Source organism: Cornus florida, unplaced genomic scaffold (assembly GCF_030987335.1).
Source record: "Cornus florida cultivar Cherokee Brave unplaced genomic scaffold, ASM3098733v1 CherokeeBrave_3.0.0_Hap2_Chr05, whole genome shotgun sequence".
In the NCBI taxonomy this organism is placed as follows: domain Eukaryota; kingdom Viridiplantae; phylum Streptophyta; class Magnoliopsida; order Cornales; family Cornaceae; genus Cornus; species Cornus florida.
In genome coordinates, this window is record NW_026775575.1 from 76,903,930 (window position 1) to 76,928,145 (window position 24,216).

At 33.6% G+C, this 24,216-nt stretch overlaps 1 protein-coding gene and 1 pseudogene across 1 annotated transcript; both read right to left on the minus strand.

Moving 5' to 3' along the window:
• Positions 1–410: 410 nt before the first annotated feature.
• Positions 411–12,028, minus strand: LOC132309507 (disease resistance protein RPV1-like; annotated as a pseudogene).
• Positions 12,028–23,988, minus strand: LOC132306932 (TMV resistance protein N-like). The gene is made up of 2 exons (XM_059804540.1): positions 23,285–23,988; positions 12,028–12,533 (listed from the first exon to the last, which is right to left on the minus strand). The coding sequence occupies exons 1-2, from the start codon at positions 23,770–23,772 to the stop codon at positions 12,029–12,031; spliced, it is 993 nt and encodes a 330-aa protein (XP_059660523.1). The 5' UTR covers positions 23,773–23,988; the 3' UTR covers position 12,028.
• Between the last annotated feature and the right edge of the window lie 228 nt (positions 23,989–24,216).

A 24,216-nucleotide genomic window follows, 5' to 3' on the forward strand; every position in this document is an offset into this window, starting at 1 on the left:
TGGTAAAGAATTACATAGAAAAGCACAAACTGACATGAGAAAGACAAAAGTCCGAGCATCGAAGAGACGGCAAGGCAACAATGGAGGCAAGGCTTAGAAGGATTTGAGTCAGAATGCCAAAAGCCACTACCCAAACCGTCTTCTACACTAATAGCAACGGTACATATTCAATTCCCTTCTAAATAATAGCAACTGTACATATTCAATTCCCTTCTTAATAAAAATCCTTACTCAATTTAGGAAGGAATTGTGGGCAAAATGTGGGGGGAAAATTTTCTCAATGAAACAAAATAATTATCACTTCAAGGAACAATTCATCGTATGCCATTGCAGAGTTTCTAAATTAATTAGACAGAATTCAACTAATATAAACTTTTAATATTGTTATAAACAAAAAACAGGTAGAAAAGACGGGAATATAATTGAAAAAATTAACCAAATAGAAAGCTAGCAACCTTTTTTTTTTTTACATTTTTCTTATCTTCTTGTTTGAATCAACTCATCTTATACCAAGTTAAATAAGCCATTCCCGCTATCCTATTTTTCACAATACTTCTATGGATGTTTGTCTGCAATAGAAAGAACCAAAGCAAGGAAGAAAAAGAACATTCTTCAATACTACAAGGATTTGGGTGATACACACAAACACAGAGACATGATATATATACACACACATATATAGAGAAACCTACCTCGAAAGCTAATGGTGCCGTTTGTCGCGAAGTGATTCCCAAGACGCTTCGAGGATGGAAGACACGTATGCTGGTTGGCAAAGAGCAGAGTTTAAGGGCGTGCAGGAGCACAGGATGGTACCTCTTCAGGGTTCAGGCAGGTCGACTCGGTTGAGTGCGGGGAGCTTGTCGCTAGTCATGGACTTGACTATGAAGAAGGGAGTTGGCCATCCCTGCATAAACTGGTCAGGAGCTGGAGCCGTTCCCCTGATGAGACCAAGGCAGGTCGAAACCAGTCAGCATGTATCCTTGGGAGGGCAGGTCGTGGTGGCTGACCAGGGCGCTTGCGCGAGCTAAAGCAACGCCTTGGTGCTGCACGGGCCGTGCCGCTACGCCAAATCTCTAGGCCTGTGACAAATGGTATCAGAGCAGGACTTAGGGTAAAGCACGGTGGGGTGCCCCCTTGTCGGTCCGGGAGGGGTCAGAGAATGAAGACGGTGCACTGAAGTTGCGCCGATGAGGAGGAATCAATGCAGTTGGGGGAGAGAGCCTCCATTTCCCCAAGAAGAGGCGTTCGTTGAAGTTGCGCACTGGAGGGCTGGAGAGCCGCGCGCACCAAAGTTCGTGCTTAGTCCTTGTGTGATGCAAACCATGGTAAAGGGTGAGCATCAAGTCAGCGGGAGGCCTTTGCTTGCTCGGGATGTCGCGGAGGCGGCATGACGGAGAAGAGTCATGTCCTTGAGGAGTGGACGTCCCCTTGGTCCAAGGCCTATCATTGGGCGAGTGCACTGCAAGGAGCTGCACAAGGAAATGATGGTGGGAAGACGAGCATACCGCTTGGAGGCAAACTTTGGAAGGGAATGGACGCAGTAGTGAAGTGTCGCACTGCGATGAGGGCGTTGCAGGATTTGGGTGGGGGAGAATGTCACGAAGTGATTCCTAATACACTTGGAGGATGGAAGACACATATGTTGGTTGGCAAAGAGCAGAGTTTGACTGGGAATGGTTCCAGAGAAGGAGCGTGCAGGAGCACAGGATGATACCTCTTCAGAGTTCAGGCAGGTTGACTCGGTTGAGTGCGAGGAGCTTGTCGCTAGTCGTTGACTTGACTATGAAGAAGGGAGTTGGCCGTCTCTGCACAAACTGGTCGGGAGCTGGAGCCGTTCTCCTGATGAGACCAAGGCAGGTTAAAACCAGTCAGCATGTATTCTTGGGAAGGCAGGTCGTGGTGGCTGACCAGGACGCTTGCGCGAGCTGAAGCAACGCCTTGGTGCCGCACGGGCCGTGCCGCTGCGCCAAATCTCTAGGCCCGTGACACATTGTTGAGCTAGCTATGAAGCATTTCTATACTTGGCCCATTGATGTGTTCCTCCTGTATAGCAAAAAATCTGATTTTCTAATATCACTAAACCAACTGAATCTTGTGTGAAGTAGCCAAGTGCAATGAAATGCATAAACAATATTCTTCAAACTCTGGTTCAAATTTTTGAAGTTTGATATAGTAACTGAGTAATGTGTCATTTTCAAAGCCATGGATATGGGTAGAGAAGTTCAAGTTCATGCATAAATGGATTAAGCATTATAATCAAAGAAGGATAGAAATAAGATAACAGTTAGCAAAAACAAGTTTGTGAATATAATTTTAAATAGTTATTTTATAATTACTCAAAAAAAGATCCTTCAATTGAATTACATGTTTATGCATATAAAGGAATTTTTCTTATTATTATTATTATTTAAAAAGGGGCCAACAAAAACCAAAATCCAATCTTTTCCTTTACCCTTGTATTTGTTTTTATGAAGACTGGGCATAGTTGGAAGCTGTAAACCCAGCACCACAAACAGAATCACACGATATCAAATATTAAAAAAAATAATAATAATAAATAAATAAATGAAGCTATCAGTAATACTAAATTTAAGATTAGTAAGAGAAAATTAAGATGATAAACATAAATGAAAGGAAAAAAAAAAAAAAAAAATTATTTGAATATAAATGAACAACTAAGGAAACAGACTAGACGTCAAATATGTGTTTGGATTAGATAATAAGTTTCAAAATTTTTAGTTAATAAATGATTCTCTATAAAATTAGTGATTACGAAAATTATATATTTTAAAATTCTCCAATGACATACAGTAATATTGCGCGTCCATGACCGGATGAATACCCCACTTTTTCACCTTCAATGGTCGTCCATCATGATAGGATCCATTAATTGAAGCCTTAATGTAACACCACCCATCAGAATCACACATCCATCCTATATTGGGTATATGCAAAAGCATGATGTGATTCTGTTGATCCAATCACCTATAAGATATTTAATTTTATATTTACTGTTGATGTGGATAGAAATTAAATTCTGATTCTCATCACCGTCATTGATCGGTTTTTGATCTTGATTGATTCCGATAACAGTACAAGCAGAAACTCCTTTAAGGGAACGTAAAGAATTTGTATAGGTCTTCAAACACACTCAAGTCATGTCCACACCATCACTCTCATATTTTATATGGCTAAACCAACTTGGAATCTCACTTCCTGGAAAAAAGATCTTACCCCATTTTCCCTGTACTATAAAAACCATACATGAGGGGCTGGTTAATTTTGAAATATATTAACAGACATAAAAACCATACATGACGTCTACACACAACAAAATGACAAATACATACTCCTGCCAGAAAATCTTCACTTTGTGAATAGTATACATACTCCCATTCCCATGATTCTCAACTAATGTGTGGCACTCTGTCAAATTGAAATTGCATCCAATGGAATACCCTTCTAGTGATGCGCAACCTTGTGCCAAAACTTGTGTTGTAAATTCTGGAAGTGACAATGTTTGGAGGCTTGAGCAACCACGCAAATCAAGACATCGTATGGATGATGGACGTGACCCCAATGTTTGGAGCCTTACACAATCGGCCAAAACAAGTTCATAAAGGTCTGTAAGTTGAGAGAAGCTTGACCGTAAGCTAACAAAGTCATTCCTGCTGAGATCTAATTTCCACAACGAGTGAGGAAGATTGACAATGGATTCTTCATCTAAATTGCAGTTACACCAATGTAATTCTAGAATACTCAACTGTGTAATGGATGATGGTAACTTTTTTATTACACTATCACTCAACCAAAGTATTCTTAAACTCTTCATTTCACCAATATTGTCCAAACTGCCAAGCATTTTGCAATTCCACAGATATAACTTGTTAAGCCCTTCGAGATGTCCAACTGATGGAGGTAAATCTTTTATTGCAGTCCCAGTCAACCCAACCTGCTCTAAACATATCATATCTCTATGGAACTCTGGACACTTCTCAAATTTCGAGCACCCAATCTGATAAATAGTTTTTAGAGATTTTAAATTAATTCTTGTTGCGAGATTCTTCAGATTTTTGCATTTTTCGAAACTCAACCAAATAAGCCTCTCATGAGATTCAATTGACGGATGAACCTCGACTAGACTTGTACAACCTTCAAAACTCAATATCTCCAGACATGGCAACCTTGACAAATTAGGAGTTTTATCGACGAAATTTAACTTATCTTGAAACTGCTAAATCAAACAATTAAAAAATAAAAGAAATCAACTACAATCAACTCAAATATAATTATCCAACAGGAGGGGAAATGTATTTAAAGTAACTACCGTACCATTAACTTCTAATCTTCTCATCTCAGGAAAATATAGATAGAAAACACAAGACAGCTACATGTAGTTTCCCGTTTCCTTTAGTTTCCATTTTTCATTTTTCCTTTGCCCTTTTCTATCTCTCACATCAGAAAATAAAAAATAGACTTCAGAAAAATAGAAAGACTCGGGAAAGAGAAAGTTACTGAAATTATACAATCACTAGATGAATACCATTTGTTCAATTAGTTTATTTCAATTTGCATTCACTCGGGTATAGTTAAATGAAATGTAAGAGGTGAAAGTAAAAAGTAAGAGGAAGTGAGTAAATGAAAAGAATATAAATTTTCCAATGTGCATTTTATTAGTATATAATTTTTTAAAGAAAATTAGAAAAAAAATACCATTTCATAGTTTAAAATACATAAAACTTGAAAGAAAATAAAGTATAATATTGTAACCTCATAAAATTTTCTCGAAAAATGAAGTTAGCTGAATTTGAATAAATTACTTTCCTTCTATTTCATACTATTTCATTCTAATCAAATGACCAACAAAATTTCGCCTCCTTATCTATTACCGATTTGACTGAAACATAGGTAGTCAGCAAGAAATTCATTTTCTGTTTTTTACATGCTAAATTATAAGGGTGTACACTTCAGTTCGATTTGGAATAGAAGGTAAAATTAAAGAACCAAACTGAACCATTCTGGATTGTACAAAAACTTTTTACATTGGCCAGCTTCACGAATTGAGCTCATCCTAAAATAAAATCCAAAAAATAATAGGTTAACTTAAATCAAGCCTTATATAAACATAATTTCTATAACAGGTAGTAACACATGTAATGTAAGCCTACGATAACAAATTTTTAATATCTTTGAGGCGTTGTTCACTACTTAACTACCCATGAATTCCCCTATTCTTAGTTAAAGAGTTGGAATCCAAGAGGTCGGCTTGATTGGCCTGCCGACATGGGAACTCCAACAAATTTAAGGGTTTTTCCAAAAAAAAGTTTATATATATATATCTATACTATTATTAAATGTGCAAATTACCTAATAAAATTCATTTTTCTTGTCCTACATTGGTTTTAAGTAAAAATGATTACATGGAAGCCTCTTTTAAAACTATAGACCTAAATATATATATATATATATATATATATATATATATATATATATTAAATGTGCAAAGTGTTTTAGTATTTCAGTATTTATTTATTAATATAAAAAAATATTTATTAATTGATATAAAAAAAGTTTTTATAAAAAGAATTTATATAAAACTCTAACACAAATTACCTAATAAAATTTTATTTTATTATTATTAAATGTGTAAAGAGTTTCAGTGTTTCAGTATTTCAGTATTTATTTATTAATATAAAAAAATATTTATTAATGACTTCAGTAGTTCAGTATTTATATTAAAACTCTAACACAAATTAACTAATAAAATTTTAGAGTTTCTATAAAACTCTAACACAAATTACCTAATAAAATTTTAGTTACCTATTTTATTTTCTATATTAATTGCTTCAGTAGTTCAAGATTTATATTAAAACTCTAACACAAATTACCTAATAAAATTTCAGTTGCCTATTTTATTTTCTATAAAACTTTATCACATATAACTTATATATATATATTAGGTCAGGCTTGTGGGGTGCATATTTTTTATTTTCTCTTTATAATTGGTCTCGTAAGATTTTTTCTTTACTTTTTCTTGGTCTCGTAAGTTTTTTCTTTACTTTTTCTTTTTCTAAGCATTATTGTTATGTTGTTATTATTTTTTTCTCTTTGTAATTGATGTTTATGTTCAAGAGTAGTTGATTTGTTTTATTTTTGTTTTCTCCTTGTAATTGATGTTTCTTATTGATGTTTAGAAGTGCTTGATTTTTTTTCTTTCTTTTTTTTATTTTATTATTTTTGGTTCATTCTTAATTTATTATTATTTTGAGTCATTATTGTTTTTCTTGTTCTATTTTTTTCTTGTTCCGAAGTATCATTCTTCTTTCTTTTCTTTTTTTCCCTCTTTCTAATTGATGTTTAGAAGTAGTTGATTTGTTTATTTTTCATGTTTAGAAGTGGTTGATTTGATAAGTTTACTTTTGGATTGTGATTTTTTTTTTCTTTTATTTATATTTTTTGGTTCATTCATAATTTATTATTATTTTGAGTCATTATTGTTCTTTTTTTTTTCTTTACTTTTTATTTTTAAGAAGTATCATTATTCTTTTTTCTCTAGTTTTTATTTTTATTTTACTCTTACTTAGGATTGTAATTTTTTTCTCAATTTTTATTTTTTATTTTTGGTTCATTCTTAATACAGGTTTCAATATTATTTTGGTTTTTGGCTGGACTTGATTTTGAATTGAATTTGTTGCTGAAAAGTTTTATATGTTTTTTTTTTTCAATTTTTATTAAATTTTATTTTTGATTCATTCTTAATATATTATTTTGAGTGGGTTTCCATGTTTTTCAATTTTCGGTTTCACACCTATACTCACATCATGCTGTGTCGTAATCTGTGTTGTGTTGTAATATCGGCAGTGTACTAAATTTTTTGGTTTGGTAAGTATCTCACTCTCGAAAAGATAACGGGAGGTATTCAAAATTTTATGATTTACGATAATGATAACTATTTTTTATTTTTACCATTTCCTTGTAACAAAAACTAAATTTGAGAATTCAAATTTTCAAATCAAATAAGTTGGTAGATTCTTTCATTTTTCTTAATGTCCACTTTCATATTTCCAAATGTCAAGATCATGTTACCATTTCTACTAATAATCAATACATTTTCAGTAGCTAAGAATACAAATTTCTATAATGAAAATAAAATAATTGCTACAAAATTTACCAAAAATTAGCAATTTTATTTTTAATAAAACTCTATCACATTATCTATTTATTACAGGTTTCATAATAAAACTCTACCAAATATTACCTATTTTATTTTCAATAAAATTCACATAATTCACTTATGACAATGATATATTTAAAGAGTTTCTATCAAACTCTAACACAAATTACCTATTTATCCATTTATTATTAGTTTTTAAATGAAAGGAAATCTATTTAAACAAAAATTATAAATATAAAACAAAATATTTATTAATTGATATAAAAAGAGATTTTAAAAGAGTTTCTATAAAACTCTAACACAAATTACCTATTTATCTATTTATTATTAGTTTTTTAACTAAAGGAAATCTATTTAAGCAAAAATTATAAATATAAAAAATATATATATTAATTGATATAAAAAGAGATTTTAAAAGAGTTTCTATAAAACTCTAACACAAAATACTTATTTATCAATTTATGAGTTTTTAATAAAAGGAAATCTAATTAGACAAAAATTATTAATATAAAAAAAAATTACCTAAAAATTTAATTCAAATTACATAATAAAATTCAAATTAAAAATTACCTAATAAAATTCAAATTATCAAAAAAATTATTTCAAAATATAAATAAAAAAATATTAATTAATTGATATAAAATGAGTTTTTAAAAGAGTTTCAATAAAACGCTAACACAAACTACCTATTTATCTATTTATTATGAGTTTTTTAATTAAAAAAAATCTAATTAGACAGTAATTACTAATATAAAAAAATATTTATTAATTGATATAAAAAATAATATAATTTCTCTAATACTCTACCACAAATTACCTTTTATTATGAGTTTTTTAATAAAAAAAAAATCTAATTAGACTAAGATATATTTAAAGAAATAAAATAATTTGTATAAAACTCTACCACAAATTAGCTATTTTATTTTCAATAAAACTCTATCACGTTATACAATGATATATTTAAAGAGTGTCTAAAAATATTTATTAATTGATATAAAAAGAGATTTTAAAAAATTTCGATAAAATTCTAACACAAATAACCAATTTATCAATTTATCATGTGTTTTTTAATAAAAGAAAGTCTAATTAGACAAAAATTAATAATATAAAAAATATTTAATAATTTATATAAAAAATAAAATAATTTTTCTAAAACTCTAACAAAATTACATTTTATTATGAGTTTTTTAATAAAAGAAAACCTAATTAGAAAATAATTATTAATATAAACAAAATATTTATTAACACATATAAAAAGAGTTTTTAAAAGAGTTTCTATAAAACTCTAACACATTTTACCTATTTATCTATTTATTATAAGTTTTTTTAATAAAAGAAAATCTAATTAGATAAGAATATTTTTAAAGAAAATACAGAAAAATTTATAAAATTTACCACAAATTATTTTCTATAAAACTCTATGACATTATCTATTTATTATGACTTTTTTAATAAAATAAAATCTAATTAAACAAGAGCATATTTAAAAATAATATTAATAATTTCTATAAAACACTACTACAAATTAGCTATTTTATTTTCTATAAAATTTTATCACATTTAACCTGTATTTACATATTTATGATGAATATATTTAAAGAAAATAAAATAATTTATATAAAAGTCCATTTAAAATTACCTTTTCTTATTTTTTTAGCACTCTATCACATGTAACCTGTATTTATCTATTTATTATGAGTTTTAATAAAAGAAATCTAATTAAACATGATATATTTAAAGAAAATAAAATAATTTTTTAACAGAGTTTCTATAAAACTCTAACACAAATTCCCTATTTATCCATTTATTATGAATTTTTTAACAAAAGAAAATCTAAATAGGCAAGAATTATAAATATAAAAAATATTTATGAATTGATATAAAAAATTAAATAATTTCTCTAAAACTCTACTAGAAATTACCTTTTATTATGTGTTTTTTAATAAAAGAAAATCTAATTAGACAATGATATATTTAAAGAAAATAAAATAATTTTTGTAAAACTGTACCCCAAATTATCTCTTTTATTTTTAATAAAATTCTATCACATTAGACAATGATATATTTAAAGAGTTTCAATAAACTCTAACACAAGTTACCAATTTATCTATTTATTATGAATTTTTTAATGAAAGGAAATATAATTAGACGAGAATTATTAATATAAAAAATATTTATTAATTGATATAAAAAGAGATTTTAAAAGAGTTTCTATAAAACTCTAACATAAATTACCTATTTATCAATTTATTATAAGTTTTTTAATAAAGAAAAATCTAATTAGACAAGAATTATTAATATAAAAAATATTTATTAATTGATATAAAAAAATAAAATAATTTTTCTAAAACTTCATCACATATAACCTATTTATTATGAATATATTTAAGGAAAATAAAATAATTTCTATAAAAATCTTCCACAAATTACCTATTTTATTTTCTTTAAAATTTTATCACACATAACATGTATTTAACTATTTATTATGAGTTTTTTAATAAAATAATATATTATTAGACAAGGATATATTTAAAAAAATAAAATAATTTTTTAAATTAGTTTTTATAAAACTCTAACACAAATTACCTATTTATCTATTTATTATGAGTGTTTTAACAAAAGAAAATCTAATTAGACAATAATTATTTATATAAAAAATATTTATTAATTGATATAAAAATAAAATAATTTCTCTAAAACTGTATTTCAAATTACCTTTTATTATGAGTTTTTTAATAAAAGAAAATCTAATTTGACAATGATATATTTAAAGAAAATAAAATAATTTGTATAAAACTCTGACACAAATTACCTATTTTATTTTCATTAAAATTCAATTACATTAGACAAGGATATGTTTAAAGAGTTTCTATAATAAACTCTAATGCAAATTACCTATTTATCTATTTATTATGAGTTTTTAATAAAAGAAAATCTAATAAGATAAGAATTATTAATATAAAAAATATTTATTAATTGATATAAAAAATAAATAATTTTTGTAAAACTCTACCGCAAATTACCTTTTATTATGAATTTTTTAATAAAAGAAAATTTAATTAGATAAGAATTATTAATATAAAAAATGATCTATAAAACTCTACCACAAATTAACTATTTTATTTTCTTTTAGTATTTCAGTATTTATTTATTAATATAAAAAATATTTATTAATTGATATAAAATGAATTAAAATAAAAAAAAAGTTTCTATAAATAAAATGAATTAAAATAAATGAGTTTCAAAATCATTATTAAAACAACTAAGAAATAGGTGAAATAGGTAATTATTTAATAAAATAATTTACCAAATAATAAAATAAGTTACAAAACATTCATCACGTGCATCGTTCCTTTTCTTAGTGTGTGTGTGTGTGTATATATATATATATATATATATATATATATATATATATATATATATATAAGATATCAATGACTTTTAACTAATCCAAAAGCTTTTGAAACAAATAACTTATGATATAAATTATCTTCAACCAACTTGACAAAGTATTTTGCAAAGAGAGGCGTATTGCAGTTAAAATAATAACATTACCTTCTTGTCATCGAATCCAACCTCAACCAAGCTTTCACAACCTATAAGAAGCAATTTCTCCAGAAATGGGAACCTTGAAAAATTAGGATTTTTTCCCAAATTTTTGCAGTAACTGAGATCAAGAACTTTTAACATCTTTGGAAACTGTTAAAAAATAAATAGTAAAATAATTTAGCTTTAATGGACCGGAGAAAATTATTATTTTCAAAAAACTGGAAAAAAAAATTTACCAAAAGGAAAATAGCGTGAGTGAAATATTTATCTTACTTTTGTATTGGACCAAATCTCTTTGATCGGGCTTTTACGTAAATGGAGTTGAACGAGATTTTTTGGATGAAAATGGTATGGCAAATGTTCTGCGGGATAGTCACTCCAGTCAAGATACCTTAACTCATGTGAAAGATACTTAGGGCATTCATGAAGTTCCACGCCACTAATTTTGAGTATTCTTAGCTTCCTCATCTTTGCGAAGGTACTTGTGGTTACATGCAACCTTCCCTCGAAGAAGTCAACATCTTCTAAAGATAATTCTTTCACGGGTAACACAATGCCTTCAATATTTTCTGTCCCCTATCAACCAAGAAATAAAAACCTAATTAAAATTCTACAACTTCAAAGAAGACTACATGGAATACAATACAAGAAACCTTTTTTTTTTTTGGCACATCTTGCACGTGGAAATTAAGAAACTAACATATATGCCTTTAGCACGTACCGTATTTTCAGTAAATACTTCATAGATGTCCTCATAAGACCACAGCCTGCTATGCCTCCCAGGATCATTAGATTCTTGACGAACAATTTCTCGACCCATTTCTTGTATCAAATCATGCATTGACATGTGGTTGTTTTTTGATATATTAATGAGGCACCGCTCTCTAAGAATTTTTATTCCAAAGCCGTGTCAGATTCAGGCCTTTTAGAAACGTCTATGACATATTTCTTATTGTATCCTTCGAAGAAACATGCGATATCAAGAAAAATATCCTTCTCTTCCTTATCAAGGCCTTCATAACTAATTCTTAAAACTTCATGAATTTCTTTGGGAGGCTTGGTCTGCAACCTATTCAATATAGTTAAACAATCTTGCTTGCTTCTATTACTTAAATAGGAACCCAAAACTTTAAGAGCCAGTGGAAGGCCTTTGGCATAATCTTTTGCATGGTGTGAAAGTTTCTCATATTCTTCTTTAGGCTTATTTTGCTTGAATGCATGCCAACTAAAAAGTTCTAGTGCTTCACTGTCATTTAGTACCTCAATATCATATATTCCAACATTGTATTTTTTCAACAACTGTCTCTATCTAGTTGTTATGATGATCCTACTACCATTTCCAAACCATTCCTCTCCGGCTTCTCTAACTAAGTACTTCAATATATTTTCTTTATCTACATCATCAAGCACTAGAAGAAGCCTTTTATTACGAAGTCTCTCCTTTATCTCATTGATACCCCTATCAAGATATGATATGGTTATATTTTTATCCATTAGGATCTCTCTGAGAAAATTGCTTTGTACTTTAGCTAGACCACCATAATTTGTTGACTCTTCTCTCACGTTTTCAAGAAAATAACTTCTTTCAAAAGTTTTTGATATTCTGTTGAAAATTGCTTTGGCTACAGTTGTCTTACCTACTCCTCCAATTCCACAAATCCCAACAAAGAGTTGATCTTCCTCAAGCAAAGACATTATTTTGTCCACACGTGCATTGATACCCACTTCGTAGTGAGCAACTATGAATGGTTTAGGTTGCAATTTTTCTAAAATCACTTGAACAATGCATTTGATAAACTTATCATCGGACCTATCAAGTAGAAAGCACATTAAAATCAAAATCTAGAAGGAAAAAAAAAATATATATATATATATATATATATATATATATATATATATATAAAGGGTATTTACTCATTACAAGTTAATATAGGAAAAAAAAAAAAAAAAAATTAGAGTTGAAATAATACTTCTAACAACCCATTGCTACAGTTGCAAATGCTGACATCGATTTGATACTAAAAAATATAAATAAAAGTGAGTAAATTAGTGTTTAGAAGAAATTGGAATTTGTATAAAGGAATTAGAAATAAAATCATCTTTGTACCAATTTGGGATATAGCAACGTGGCGGTTATAAAGGTGATTTTTAGAATTAGAGACAAGAAAACGGTTAATAAAAAGATAAAATTGTAATTACATTCCAAATCCCATCAAATCCTTCCATTTTTCCATCGATTTCTCCATGCCAATTTAAAATCCCATCAAATCCCTTTCTCTTTTCAAATTTCGTCATTCCAAACAACTGAAATTCTTTTAAAATTTCAATTCCTATCAAATCCCAAGGTTCCAACCACAGTGTTACAGAATTTTACTTAAATATGGAGTTTACCACCAATAGTCTAATTAATATAGAACATATGGGACTGTATTGTATTAGGATGTTAATAAATATAAAATACGGTTAAGTGCAAAAAAATACTCTCATTATATGTAAAATGTGCAACTATCCCACTATTGTTTGAAAAACTCCCTTACTATTTTCAATTTAATTTGTGCAAATAAGGACAAATCATAATTTTGGTGGTAAAATTACTAAATTAACCTTACTGTAAAAATAAAAAAATAAAAAAGACAAAAGACAAAATATCAAAATTACCCTTAAAGTCATAACATAAAAGTATAAAGATTATAGATCAGTGTCACAATATTTAAAACAAAATTGGAATGTGAGTGTCTAGTTACTTTTTACAAAATTTAACCATTATCCTTCTAATATATTCAAGAATATATATATATATATATATATATATATATATATAGTTGATAAAATAAAAAATTTATAGACGTACATCACTAACTACACGAAAATCTCACTCATCAATAATATATATTTTTAAACTGCATTTTATCCCACTTATTAATGATTTTTGAGAAATTGTACTTGAAAAGTTCATGGTAAACCAACTAAAAAAAAAAAGTTAATGGTAAACCAAATAGGAAAAGAAAAAAGTTAATGGTAAATTCAAAAAGTTTGGCTCGCCTTGTGCTTATTTATTATAAAGAACAAGATATGATAAAAATAGACATTAATAAAATAAAATAAAATAGATAATTTTAAAAAAAATGTGTTGCTTAAGTTTGTGTCCAGTCGAAGAGTAACTAGATCAAAATTTTAATTTTGATAGAAATCCTAAGTTCATCGGATAACAATTTGTGTCAAAGCAAATTCATTAATTTAATTATTATTATTATTATTATTATTATTATTATTATATATAATTAAGGGAGAATCATTCATTTACAAGAAAATATACATCTATTATTTAGAAGAGATATTATTGGCAGTGATTTTTGTAAAGAAAAAAAAAAAGAAGAAAAGAAAAGAAAGAGAGATAATATCGGCCGCCACAAAAAGATATTTTAGAGAGAGAATATCGGTGGTGGCGAGATATTTTAGAGAGAGAATATATTTTTTAGAGAGATAGACTATGGCAACAAACATAGAGTTTTTTCCTTGCACAGGTCTTGGAGCACATGCAAACAAACTCATTTAGTGTTCAAATATATACAAAATTAGCAAAGGCATTCTTCTCACACAAAAAGGGCACTTTTGATTTTTTTTTTTTTTAATGACTTCACCCAGTTGCTCTTTTTCAACAAATCCATTTAATAAGAGACTGAAGACGTGAAATACGACGTGGGCCGGATCTGACCCACATAACGGGATTTGGTCCTAAATATTAACCTGGATCCAAACCCAGTACCCAAAAGGCTGACCCATCAATGAAGTTAGAAGCTGAAGGCCCCCAAAGAGGAATTAGGCCCATAACTGAATAGCCTCAATGATAAGCCCAAGGGCTGAAGTCAGTTAGAGAGTGGAGGGAGTAATTGTAACCGTCTATAAATAGACGGAAATGAGAGGGAATAGGGATCGAAAAAATTGTATTGAAGAGCATAGTTTCTCTCTCTAGATTAGGGAAAATTCTACGTATCTTCAATGGCGCCATATGTGGGAAAGACGAAGAAGATCGAATTGATCTTGATCAATATCATGTTGATTCAAGCAAATTTGTGAAAACAAAGCTTGATTTCTGGAAGTTGAATCCAGATCAGAGAGATTGCAGTTTGTTCAGAGAAGATTCTTGATTATCGTTAATTTTGAGGCATTTGTGTCGGTATTACGCAACTATGATTTGTTCAATCGCAGCTAGATCCGGTGAGTTCAAAGCCAGAAAAGCTCAGATCTAGCAAACGGTGACCACGATTCGGTGAAGTTGAGTCCAGATCTGACGGAATTTGCATCGGTGACGCTCAAATCTGATTAGGGATTTGTGATTCATGCCTTTGCTTCGCTCCGGAATCATGATAGGAGGTGAAAGCTCTAATCCGATGGAGAATGTCCAGCAGATGAAGCTTGATGAGTTGATGAATACGATCGAAGCTCTCCGAAAAGAAAATGCGAAGCTAAGAGCCGGAATGCAGCGTCAAGAAGCTTCGGTGCTCCCGCGACCGCTTCCGACAGGCGAAGGAATTGTACATCCCAGTCTTACACACCACGGTGAGGAGATAGGAAACAATCAGACGGATCTTCACCATGAAGAGGTCAGGCCAGACGATTTGACGCCAAATCTCCGTTGTGTTGATGAGCGTGAGGGCTCGATTCACTTAAATCCATGGCGTGAACAAATCAGACGGAACAAGGCCAGGACTTCCGATCCGTATCCAGAAAGATTTGACCGAGAAGGATCTATGGAGTTTGGACACCAAAAGGTTGCACCGATCTGGCAGAAGGAGTACATCGAGGAAAGGTCATCTGATCCACCTTACCGGCCTTCAGTGGCTACGTTTGATTGCCAAAGCTCGGAAAGGAGATTCACGGATCCGAGATTTGCAGTAGCAAGCCAACGAGAGAATGAGGCACTACGTTCAGCAGCTCGGACGGTTGACTCACCGTTCACTGATGAAATTCTGAATGCTCCGAATGCGAGGAAATTCTCTATACCGGTTTTCATTCTGTTTGACGGAACGACTGATCCAGTTGATCATGTGTATCATATCCAGTTGAAAATGGCTTTGAACACCGAAAATGATTCTTTAATATGCAAGTGCTTTCCAACCAGCTTGGCTAAACCAGCGCTCAACTGGTTCAAAAACTTGCCGAGGGGTTCGATTGATAGTTTCCGAAGCCTTTGTGATCGGTTCATAAGTCAGTATTATGGAAATAAACGCCCGGCAAAAGATGTCTCCAGTTTGTTCACAATGAGCCAGCATGAGGATGAGCGTCTCCAAGCCTTTCTTACCAGGTTCAACTTAACCAAAAGCATGGTGATCGAATGCCATCCCTCTACAGCAGTTCAAGCATTTAAGTTAGCCATGACTCGTGGCACTCCATTTCACACAAGTTTGGTGGTGAATACAGCGAAGACCATGGATGAACTTAATGAAAGAGCTGATGGTTTTGTACGCTTAGAAGAAGAAGAAGCAATTAACGCTCGGAAAACATCCATAGTAACAACAAAAGAGAAAACCAAAGCAAAAATTAGGCAAAAGCAGGCTCAGCCACAGCATCAGACCTCTTGGAAAGCTGAAAAGAGGCCCAGAGAGGAAGAGCTGGTTACTCCACTGAAAGTCACACTGGCAAGGTTCTACCAAGAAAATAAAGATAAGTTCCGACCTCCTTTACCTATCAAACAGTCCCTCGACCAGAGGGACCAGTCTAAGCATTGTGCTTTCCATTCTGACTTTGGCCATCAGACTAATGAATGCAGGAACTTAAGGAGGCAGGTAGAGATGCTGATAGCCAGAGGGGAGTTCGCAAGTTATATCCAAGGCACGGCGGTGGAACAAAACCGACCAATGGAGCAAGTAAAAAGGAATCAGAAGCCGAGCTCCCATAACTCATAACTAGTTCGCATAATCCATGCGATTTATGGTCGGCCTGAACTGGCTGAAGAGTCAAAAGAATTGCTTAGAACAAACCTCCGCCAGGCACAGATGAAAAGGAGGATAGGCAGTGTAAACAATCTGCATCAGCAGAACGCATCATTGCAAATCAAGTTTGACAGAACCGATTTGTTAAGCGTTCAGATTCCTCATGAAGATCCGCTAGTCGTCAGTTTGACAGTGGCCGAATGTTTGGTACGCAAAGTTCTGATTGATCCTGGAAGTAATACGAACGTCATGCCGAGGGACACATTTGATCGGCTCGAGATCAAGCCAGACCGGGTCAATCCCACTGGGAATCCTTTGCTAGGGTTTGATGGAAAACGAGTGGAGCCCATCGGTATGGTGGAAGTAGCAGTGCATGCTGCAGAGAGGGTTCTGATGGAGAGCTTTGTGGTTGTCGAGATTCATCCCTCTTACAACCTTCTGATGGGCAAAGGGTGGATCCACAGAGTTCAAGGTGTTCCTTCCACTCTGCACCAAGTAATGAGATGCCTGGGGCCAAACGGCACCAAGGTGATTAACATTCATGGGGACCAAGTTGCAGCTAAGGAATGTTATTCAGTGACACTGAAATCTGCTGGGAAAGGAAAAGCACATATCCGATCGAAGAGCCCGAGATAGCAATTACAGAAACCTCCACCCAAGCAGAATGGGGAGGAAGAGCCAGTGGACTTGACTGAAGAACCCCTTATTGATGTACAGATCGATCAATCTAGGCCAGATCGAACTACCCGAGTGGGAATAAGACTCACCGAGAGGGAAAAGCGGGAATTAATTGATTTCTTATCTCACAATGCCGATGTATTTGCATGAAGTCACTTAGACATGCCTGGAATTAAACCTTTGGTATCCTGTCACTCCCTGAACGTTAATCCCAATCCAAGACCTATAAAGCAGAAGCAGCGAAGGTTTGCCCCAGAACGTAACCAGATCATAGCCGAGGAGGTTGATAGGCTGCTTGATGCGGGATTCATAAGAGAAGTGTACTACCCCGATTGGTTGTCAAACATTGTTGTTGTGCAAAAGAAGAATGGGAAATGGCAAGTGTGTATTGACTTCACCAATTTGAACAAAGCCTGTCCGAAGGATAGCTTTCCGCTGCCTAAGATTGATCAAATGGTGGATGCTACTACTGGGTATGAGTGTTTAACCTTCTTAGATGTTTATTCAGGTTATAATCAGATCCCCATGGACCCTACTGATGAAGAGAAAACTTCTTTCATTACCGAGCAAGGGACCTATTGCTATAAAGTTATGCGGTTCGGACTGAAGAACGCCGGAGCAACTTATCAAAGGCTTATTAGCAAAATTTTCAAGGATCAAATAAGGAAGACTGTGGAAGCCTACATTGACGACATGGTAGTAAAAGTAAGAAGAAAGTTAACCATCTGAAACATTTACAAGACGTATTTGATGTGTTGAGACAATATAGAATGAAGTTTAATCAAACTAAGTGCACATTCTGCGTAAGTTCTGGTCAATTCCTGGGACACGTGGTTAATCATAGAGGCATAGAAACTAGCCCTGCCCAAGCAGAAGCTCTAACTAAGAATGCCGAGCCGAAGACAATCAAAGAAGTGCAAGCACTTACGGGTCGGATAGCTGCATTGAGCCGGTTCATTTCCAAATTGTCAGATCGCTGCAAACCATTTTTTGACACAATACGAAGCGATGGGAGACAAGTTTGGGGGGATGAACAGCGCCCAGAACCCTCCGGTCTTGTCAGCTCCCGAACCAAGAGAAAAACTATTTTTAAGTAGAGTTCTGATCCGTTGTAAAGAGGGAAAGCAATATGCAATGTTCTATGTTAGCAAAACGATGACTAAGGCCGAACGACGATATTCAAAGGCCGAGTGGGTGATACTCTCGCTAGTACATGTGAAAAAAAAGCTCAAGCATTATTTTGAATCCCATCCTATCATCGTTCTAACCACTTTCCCTATCAGAATAATCTTGCATAAGCCAGACCTCTCAGGGAGGATGACGAAGTGAGCCATAGAGTTAAGCTCATTTGACATGACATATAAACCCAGAACGGCAATCAAGGGGCAAGCAGTGGAAGATTTCTTACTGGAATGTGATTCAGACGACATGGAGGAAGACCTTCGAGGTTGCTTGTGGAAACTCTTTGTCGATGGATCCTCAAATCAGATGGGGGCAGGCATTGGGGTCAAACTGCAGCCACGAGAAGGCACGTCCCTAAGTCAAGCGCTCCGACTTGAATTCAGAGCCACTAACAATGAAGCAGAATACGAGGCACTACTGGCTGGACTTAAGCTCGCCAAAGAGCTGAAGGTCAGGAATTTGACCGTCTTTAGTGACTCGCAGTTAATTGTCCGGCAGGTGAATGGTAAATATGAAACCAAGGACGAAACGATGGAAGCATATCATTCTGCTGTTATGCGAGAAGTCAAAAACTTTGAAAATTTTGAATTCATCCAAATACCGAGAGAGCATAACGAAGATGCCGATCGGCTAGCATGTAGCGCCTCGGGTTCTGGAGAGACATTGGCAAGGGTGATTCCAGTTGGTATACTGAACCAGCCATCCATTTTGAAAGAACCTTCGGGCCCAGATCCTTGGCAAGTAAATGTTATTCCATATGAGGCAAGTTGGATTGATCCGATTATAACTTATATTCGGGATGTTACTCTGCCTGAGCAAAGAGATGAGGCTAGGAAAATCAAATCGAACGCTGCAAAGTACGCCATAGTGCATAACTAGTTATACAGGAGATCTTTTTCTGGGCCGTACTTAAAGTGTGTTACCCCCACAGAGGCTCGGCAGATATTGCGAGCTATTCATGAAGGTGTGTGTGGAAATCATTCAGGGGGAAGATCTTTAGCGCACAAAGCAATGACGCAAGGGTACTTCTGGCCGAACATGTCACGAGATGTGGAAGAATTCTCCAGAAGATGCGATAAATGCCAAAGGTTCGGACCATTAATCCACCAACCACCTGAGGACTTGCACGTGATGACCACACCATGGCCTTTCGCACAATGGGGGATGGATGTGGTTGGTCCTCTGCCAACTGCAAGAGCTCAGAATAAGTATGTATTGCTGGCAACAGATTACTTTACCAAATAGGTAAAAACAGAACCATATCCAAGCGTAACGTAAACCCATCAAGCAAGTAAGAGAATTGCTGGAAGAATATGGAATTAACCAAAAGTTGGCAGCAGTAAGTCATCCCCAGGCCAATGGACAAGCAGAAATTACGAATAGAATAATTTTCGCTTGTATCAAGAAGAAACTGGAAGACCATAAAGGGAAGCGGCTAAACACTTCCTTCTGACTCAAAGACTTGGCAATTTTGACGTCCTTGGGAGTCCACATGTTGTTGAAATATGCCATGGCAGTGGGAGCATCCTTGAACATGGACTCGTTCGGCATAACAACAGATCCGTCCGATCTGGCAAGCCGGGGGGACCATGGAACTGTCATAGAAGTAGAAGGGGTGGCTACGCCAGATCCGGTGGGGGTAGTTGCTCTGGGAGTAAGAACTCTACCCGGGGGAGGAATCGGCGCAATTGGCTCAGAGGTCCGAATCCTCTTTGATAGAGAAACGTCATCGGGGCTAACCTCACCCTCAGGTTGGGGCCTCTTCCCTGCTCCCTTGCCTTGAGCAGAGGCGGAGGGGGCAGAAGAGTTCTGGACTTGAGGTGCAGTATCCAGTTTGGAGGCGGATATGGTAATTGCCGGACGATCGGCTGTCACAATCGGAGTGGAGCTGGAATTCGTGGCAGAAGATAATGCAGAAGCTGAAGTGGAGGCGGCTGCAAAAGCAGCAATAACCTGGGAGGATTCTTCTTCCTGCTGAAGGAAGGAATCCTAAGCTGACTCATGTTGGAGCCTAGGCGAGAGATGTCACAGAGGTTGTCGGTCGTGAGGAGTTCTGGGCAGGAAGGGATGTCGTTCAGGACGTATTTCTTCAAATAAGTGAACCTATCCCTGTAAATACTGTAACTAAGTTCATTATCTTGTGGGATGCCCAAAGAATCACACAGAAACGAACAGAAGCGAGGCATGCAGATTTCACATGGACAGTCTGTTTTATGTGTTTTGAACTTCTTGTAAGAAGAGACAGAGCATTCGCCAAAGGCGTTCGGGATTGGGTAGTCCTTGGCAGATGGAGTGAACCAGGCCCCCTGAACCCCCATAATGCCCTTTTTCCACCCTTTCTCGAACTTAATTTTGTCCGTACAGATGGATCTCCCCTCAATAGGGTAGAAGTGGTAAAAGTCTTCTTCTAATTTAATTTTGCTGACCTTGTAACAGAGGAGTAGATCGATTATATCAAGATCTAAGCCTCTGTCACGGTTCAAAAGAAGCAGAACGGACAGAACCCTAAAGAAATTTGGGTTAACTTGAAGAGGCGCAAGGTTTAGCCTATTGAACACATAACAGATGAAAGGGTGTAAAGGAAACCTAATAAGATTAAGATGATGAAGGGTGAATAGGGTTTCACCAAAAAGAAGGCCAGCGCCGGTTCTTATGTTTACATTTTTGGGGCATTCCCTAATATGAATATTGGAAGGGAGTTCGAGTTTCATGCGAAGGATATCTAGATCCATGGGCATGATGAAAAATAACTACAATCCTGGAAAGAATATGTAAAGATTTGGAAAAGAAAAAGGAGGAAAACTAACCTTGAGGAGGTTGCAAGTTGCAAAAGACACTGCAAAGAGGTTGAGGATGAAGAACGTACCCTTCACTGGATTCGCCGGAGTAAATTCGACTTGACCGGAGAAGAAAATATTTGCCCTGAGAAAGTGAACTGGGTTGATTAACAATGAGATGCAAAAGAGACAACAAGAGAAAGTTTGATCGTAGAAAGATAATATTTAAAGGGAAAGTGGTCCCAGTAACCGAGACGTCAGGAAGCCGAAGGGATTCGAATTTCAAAAGAAAGCGTTAATTCCGAGACCAACTACTCGGCGCTTCACGTGATCCTCTCGAGTTGTCAAGTCATCATTAGCCGTCTTTTCATCACTGAATCCGTAAATAATCACGCCCTCATTAATGAGGGAGTGATTATGGGGGCAGTTGAAGACGTGAAATACGGCATGGGCCGGATCTGACCCACATAACGGGATTTGGTCCTAAATATTGACCTAGATCCAAACCCAGTACCCAAAAGGCTGACCCATCAATGAAGTTAGAAGCTGAAGGCCCCCAAAGAGGAATTAGGCCCATAACTGAATAACCTCAAGGATAAGCCCAAGGGCTGAAATCAGTTAAAGAGTGGATAGAGTAATTGTAACCGTCTATAAATAGACGGAAATGAGAGGGAATAGGGGTCGAAAAAATTGTTTTGAAGAGCATAGTTTCTCTCTCTAGATTAGGGAAAATTATGTGTATCTTCAGAGACAAATTGCTAAAAAGATGAATAATACAAGAAATTATACGCACTCTTTTTATTTTAATAGAGGTGTTTCTTGCACATTTTTATATAGCAAGAAAGTTTTTTGCACTTTAACCCTATTAAATATTATGGGCGTCTCAAAACAGGCTTCTAAGCCGGAAAGTCATTTGCCAATAATAAAGAGCGTTTGGTAAATTTTTTGAAAATGGACTTTAAAAAAGTTTTAGTGATTTAGAAGCCCGATTGACCAAAGGCAATAAAACATGATTCCTAATCGACTTCCCACAAATTACACACTTTTTTAAGTAATAAATATAAAATTCCTATATTATCTATTATTTAACATTTTAACCTGTTTCCATTTTTGAATTTCATTGCAAACTTTTATCTTTCTATTTTTGTATCATCTTCTTCCTTCATTCTCTACCCAAAAAAAATAATAATAATAAAATAATGCTCAACAAAATTTCACAAAACTTTATTGAAAAAATATTGTTGAAAAACGATTCAACAAAGGAAAAACAAAAAGATTGAGGAATTGTAGGAAAAAATACTATTAACTCCTATTTGACTTCATAGTCCAAAGAGTTTCAAGATTTATGAACTCTCATCCAAAATTCAATCCTATGTAGAATTCTAAATAATTTTTCTTTCTCTCTCAAAAAAAAAAAAAAAAAAAAAAAGTGATTTTTTTTTCTTTTTTTTTCTTTTTCCATCTCTTTCAACTCTATCATGTAGTCAAATAAAAAAAAAAAAAAAATTCTACCTTATAAAATGGGTTGAATTTGTATACCCAGATCTTCACTATACCAATTAATCGTTGCTACATCATTAACAATTTCACTCCATCACTTTAATTATGATTTTTTTTTTCTTCCCTTCTTTGTACATTATTATTTTATTTTTTTTCTTGAATTTCTTTATACATTTCAATTCAACTCTTTACTATTATTTAGGATATAATTGTCAAGTTAAATTCTGTTAATAGTTAAAAGAGGTTCAAAAAATTTACTTACCAAACAATTTTTATTTGGTTATAAATCACTTTCATCAAAATGCATTATTCAAAGCCGATTCAGTAGTAGTAGGAATTTTAAAAACTAAAAGCTTGACCGGACAAAATATTTTTTTTTTGCACTTATCACTATAAAATATTGTATACATTGACGAACTAAGCTAGTAGTAAGTAGTAACTCATAGAAGCAGAACATATACATATATATATATATATATATATGTACGTACCCATTTGCTGCATCTTCTAAATCGAGCCCGCTTAGATTTGTAGCTTCTTTCAGATCAGCCCTCCACCTCTGCACCCTTTCCATCTCCTCCTCGAGATTTTTTTCATGTTGTTCAAATGCTTTCGCAAAACTTCCCTTCCGATTTTGAACTTCCGATGCCTTGACATCATAAAAGATGGGCAAAACTATTAGTCCTTTGGTCCTCCTGCACACAAGGATCTCTACCAATTCATCCAAGCACCATGATGAATTAGCGTAGTTTTTGGAGAAAATGATCACAACAATGCTGGATTCATTGATACTTTTCCGGAGATCAAAAGAAATGGATTTTCCTTGCTCAAACCTCTCATCATCTTCGAAGGTCCTGATTCCTCTCTGTTCCAGAGCTGTGTAGAGATGCCCCACAAAACTTTTGCGAGTGTCTGCGCCTCGAAAACTCAAGAACACTTCATATTCAGATCGACACAGTGAAGAAGATGAAGAAGCCATAGATGTGTGCCAAATTACTCAAAGCTATAGATCGGAGAGCAATTAGTATATATACAAATATATATATATATATATATATATATATACATATGCCTCTTCAATTCTTAGCCATTAAGCTGAATTTCCTCCCGCTTCAAAAGTACACATAAAGATGAGGAATTTGTTTGTGAGTTTCCATGAATCTTCCTTCATTTATTGATGATATTGACTACAAGCTATTTCCTTCGCTGCTTTCTAGATTTCTGGAGTCAATTAGTCGACACGCGTAATGTGTGCGCGTATTGACCCAGTAATGATGTGAAGGGTTGTATTATTATATTTTCTTTCAAGTTAAAATTACAAATACATAAACTTTTAGAGCTTAATTTACAATTTATGGAATCAAAGTCTGAAATTTCAAAAAGGAAAAAAAAATTAACAACTAAAATGCAAACGTGAAAATGG

Excerpts from the sequence above, each read along its gene's own strand:
- LOC132306932 (XM_059804540.1), bottom strand. The coding sequence starts at position 23,772 with ATGGCTTCTTCATCTTCTTCACTGTGTCGATCTGAATATGAAGTGTTC. Across the intron at positions 12,534-23,284 it reads TTAGAAGATGCAGCAAATGG|GTCCGATGATAAGTTTATCA; the intron begins GTACGTACATAT and ends TCTACTTGATAG.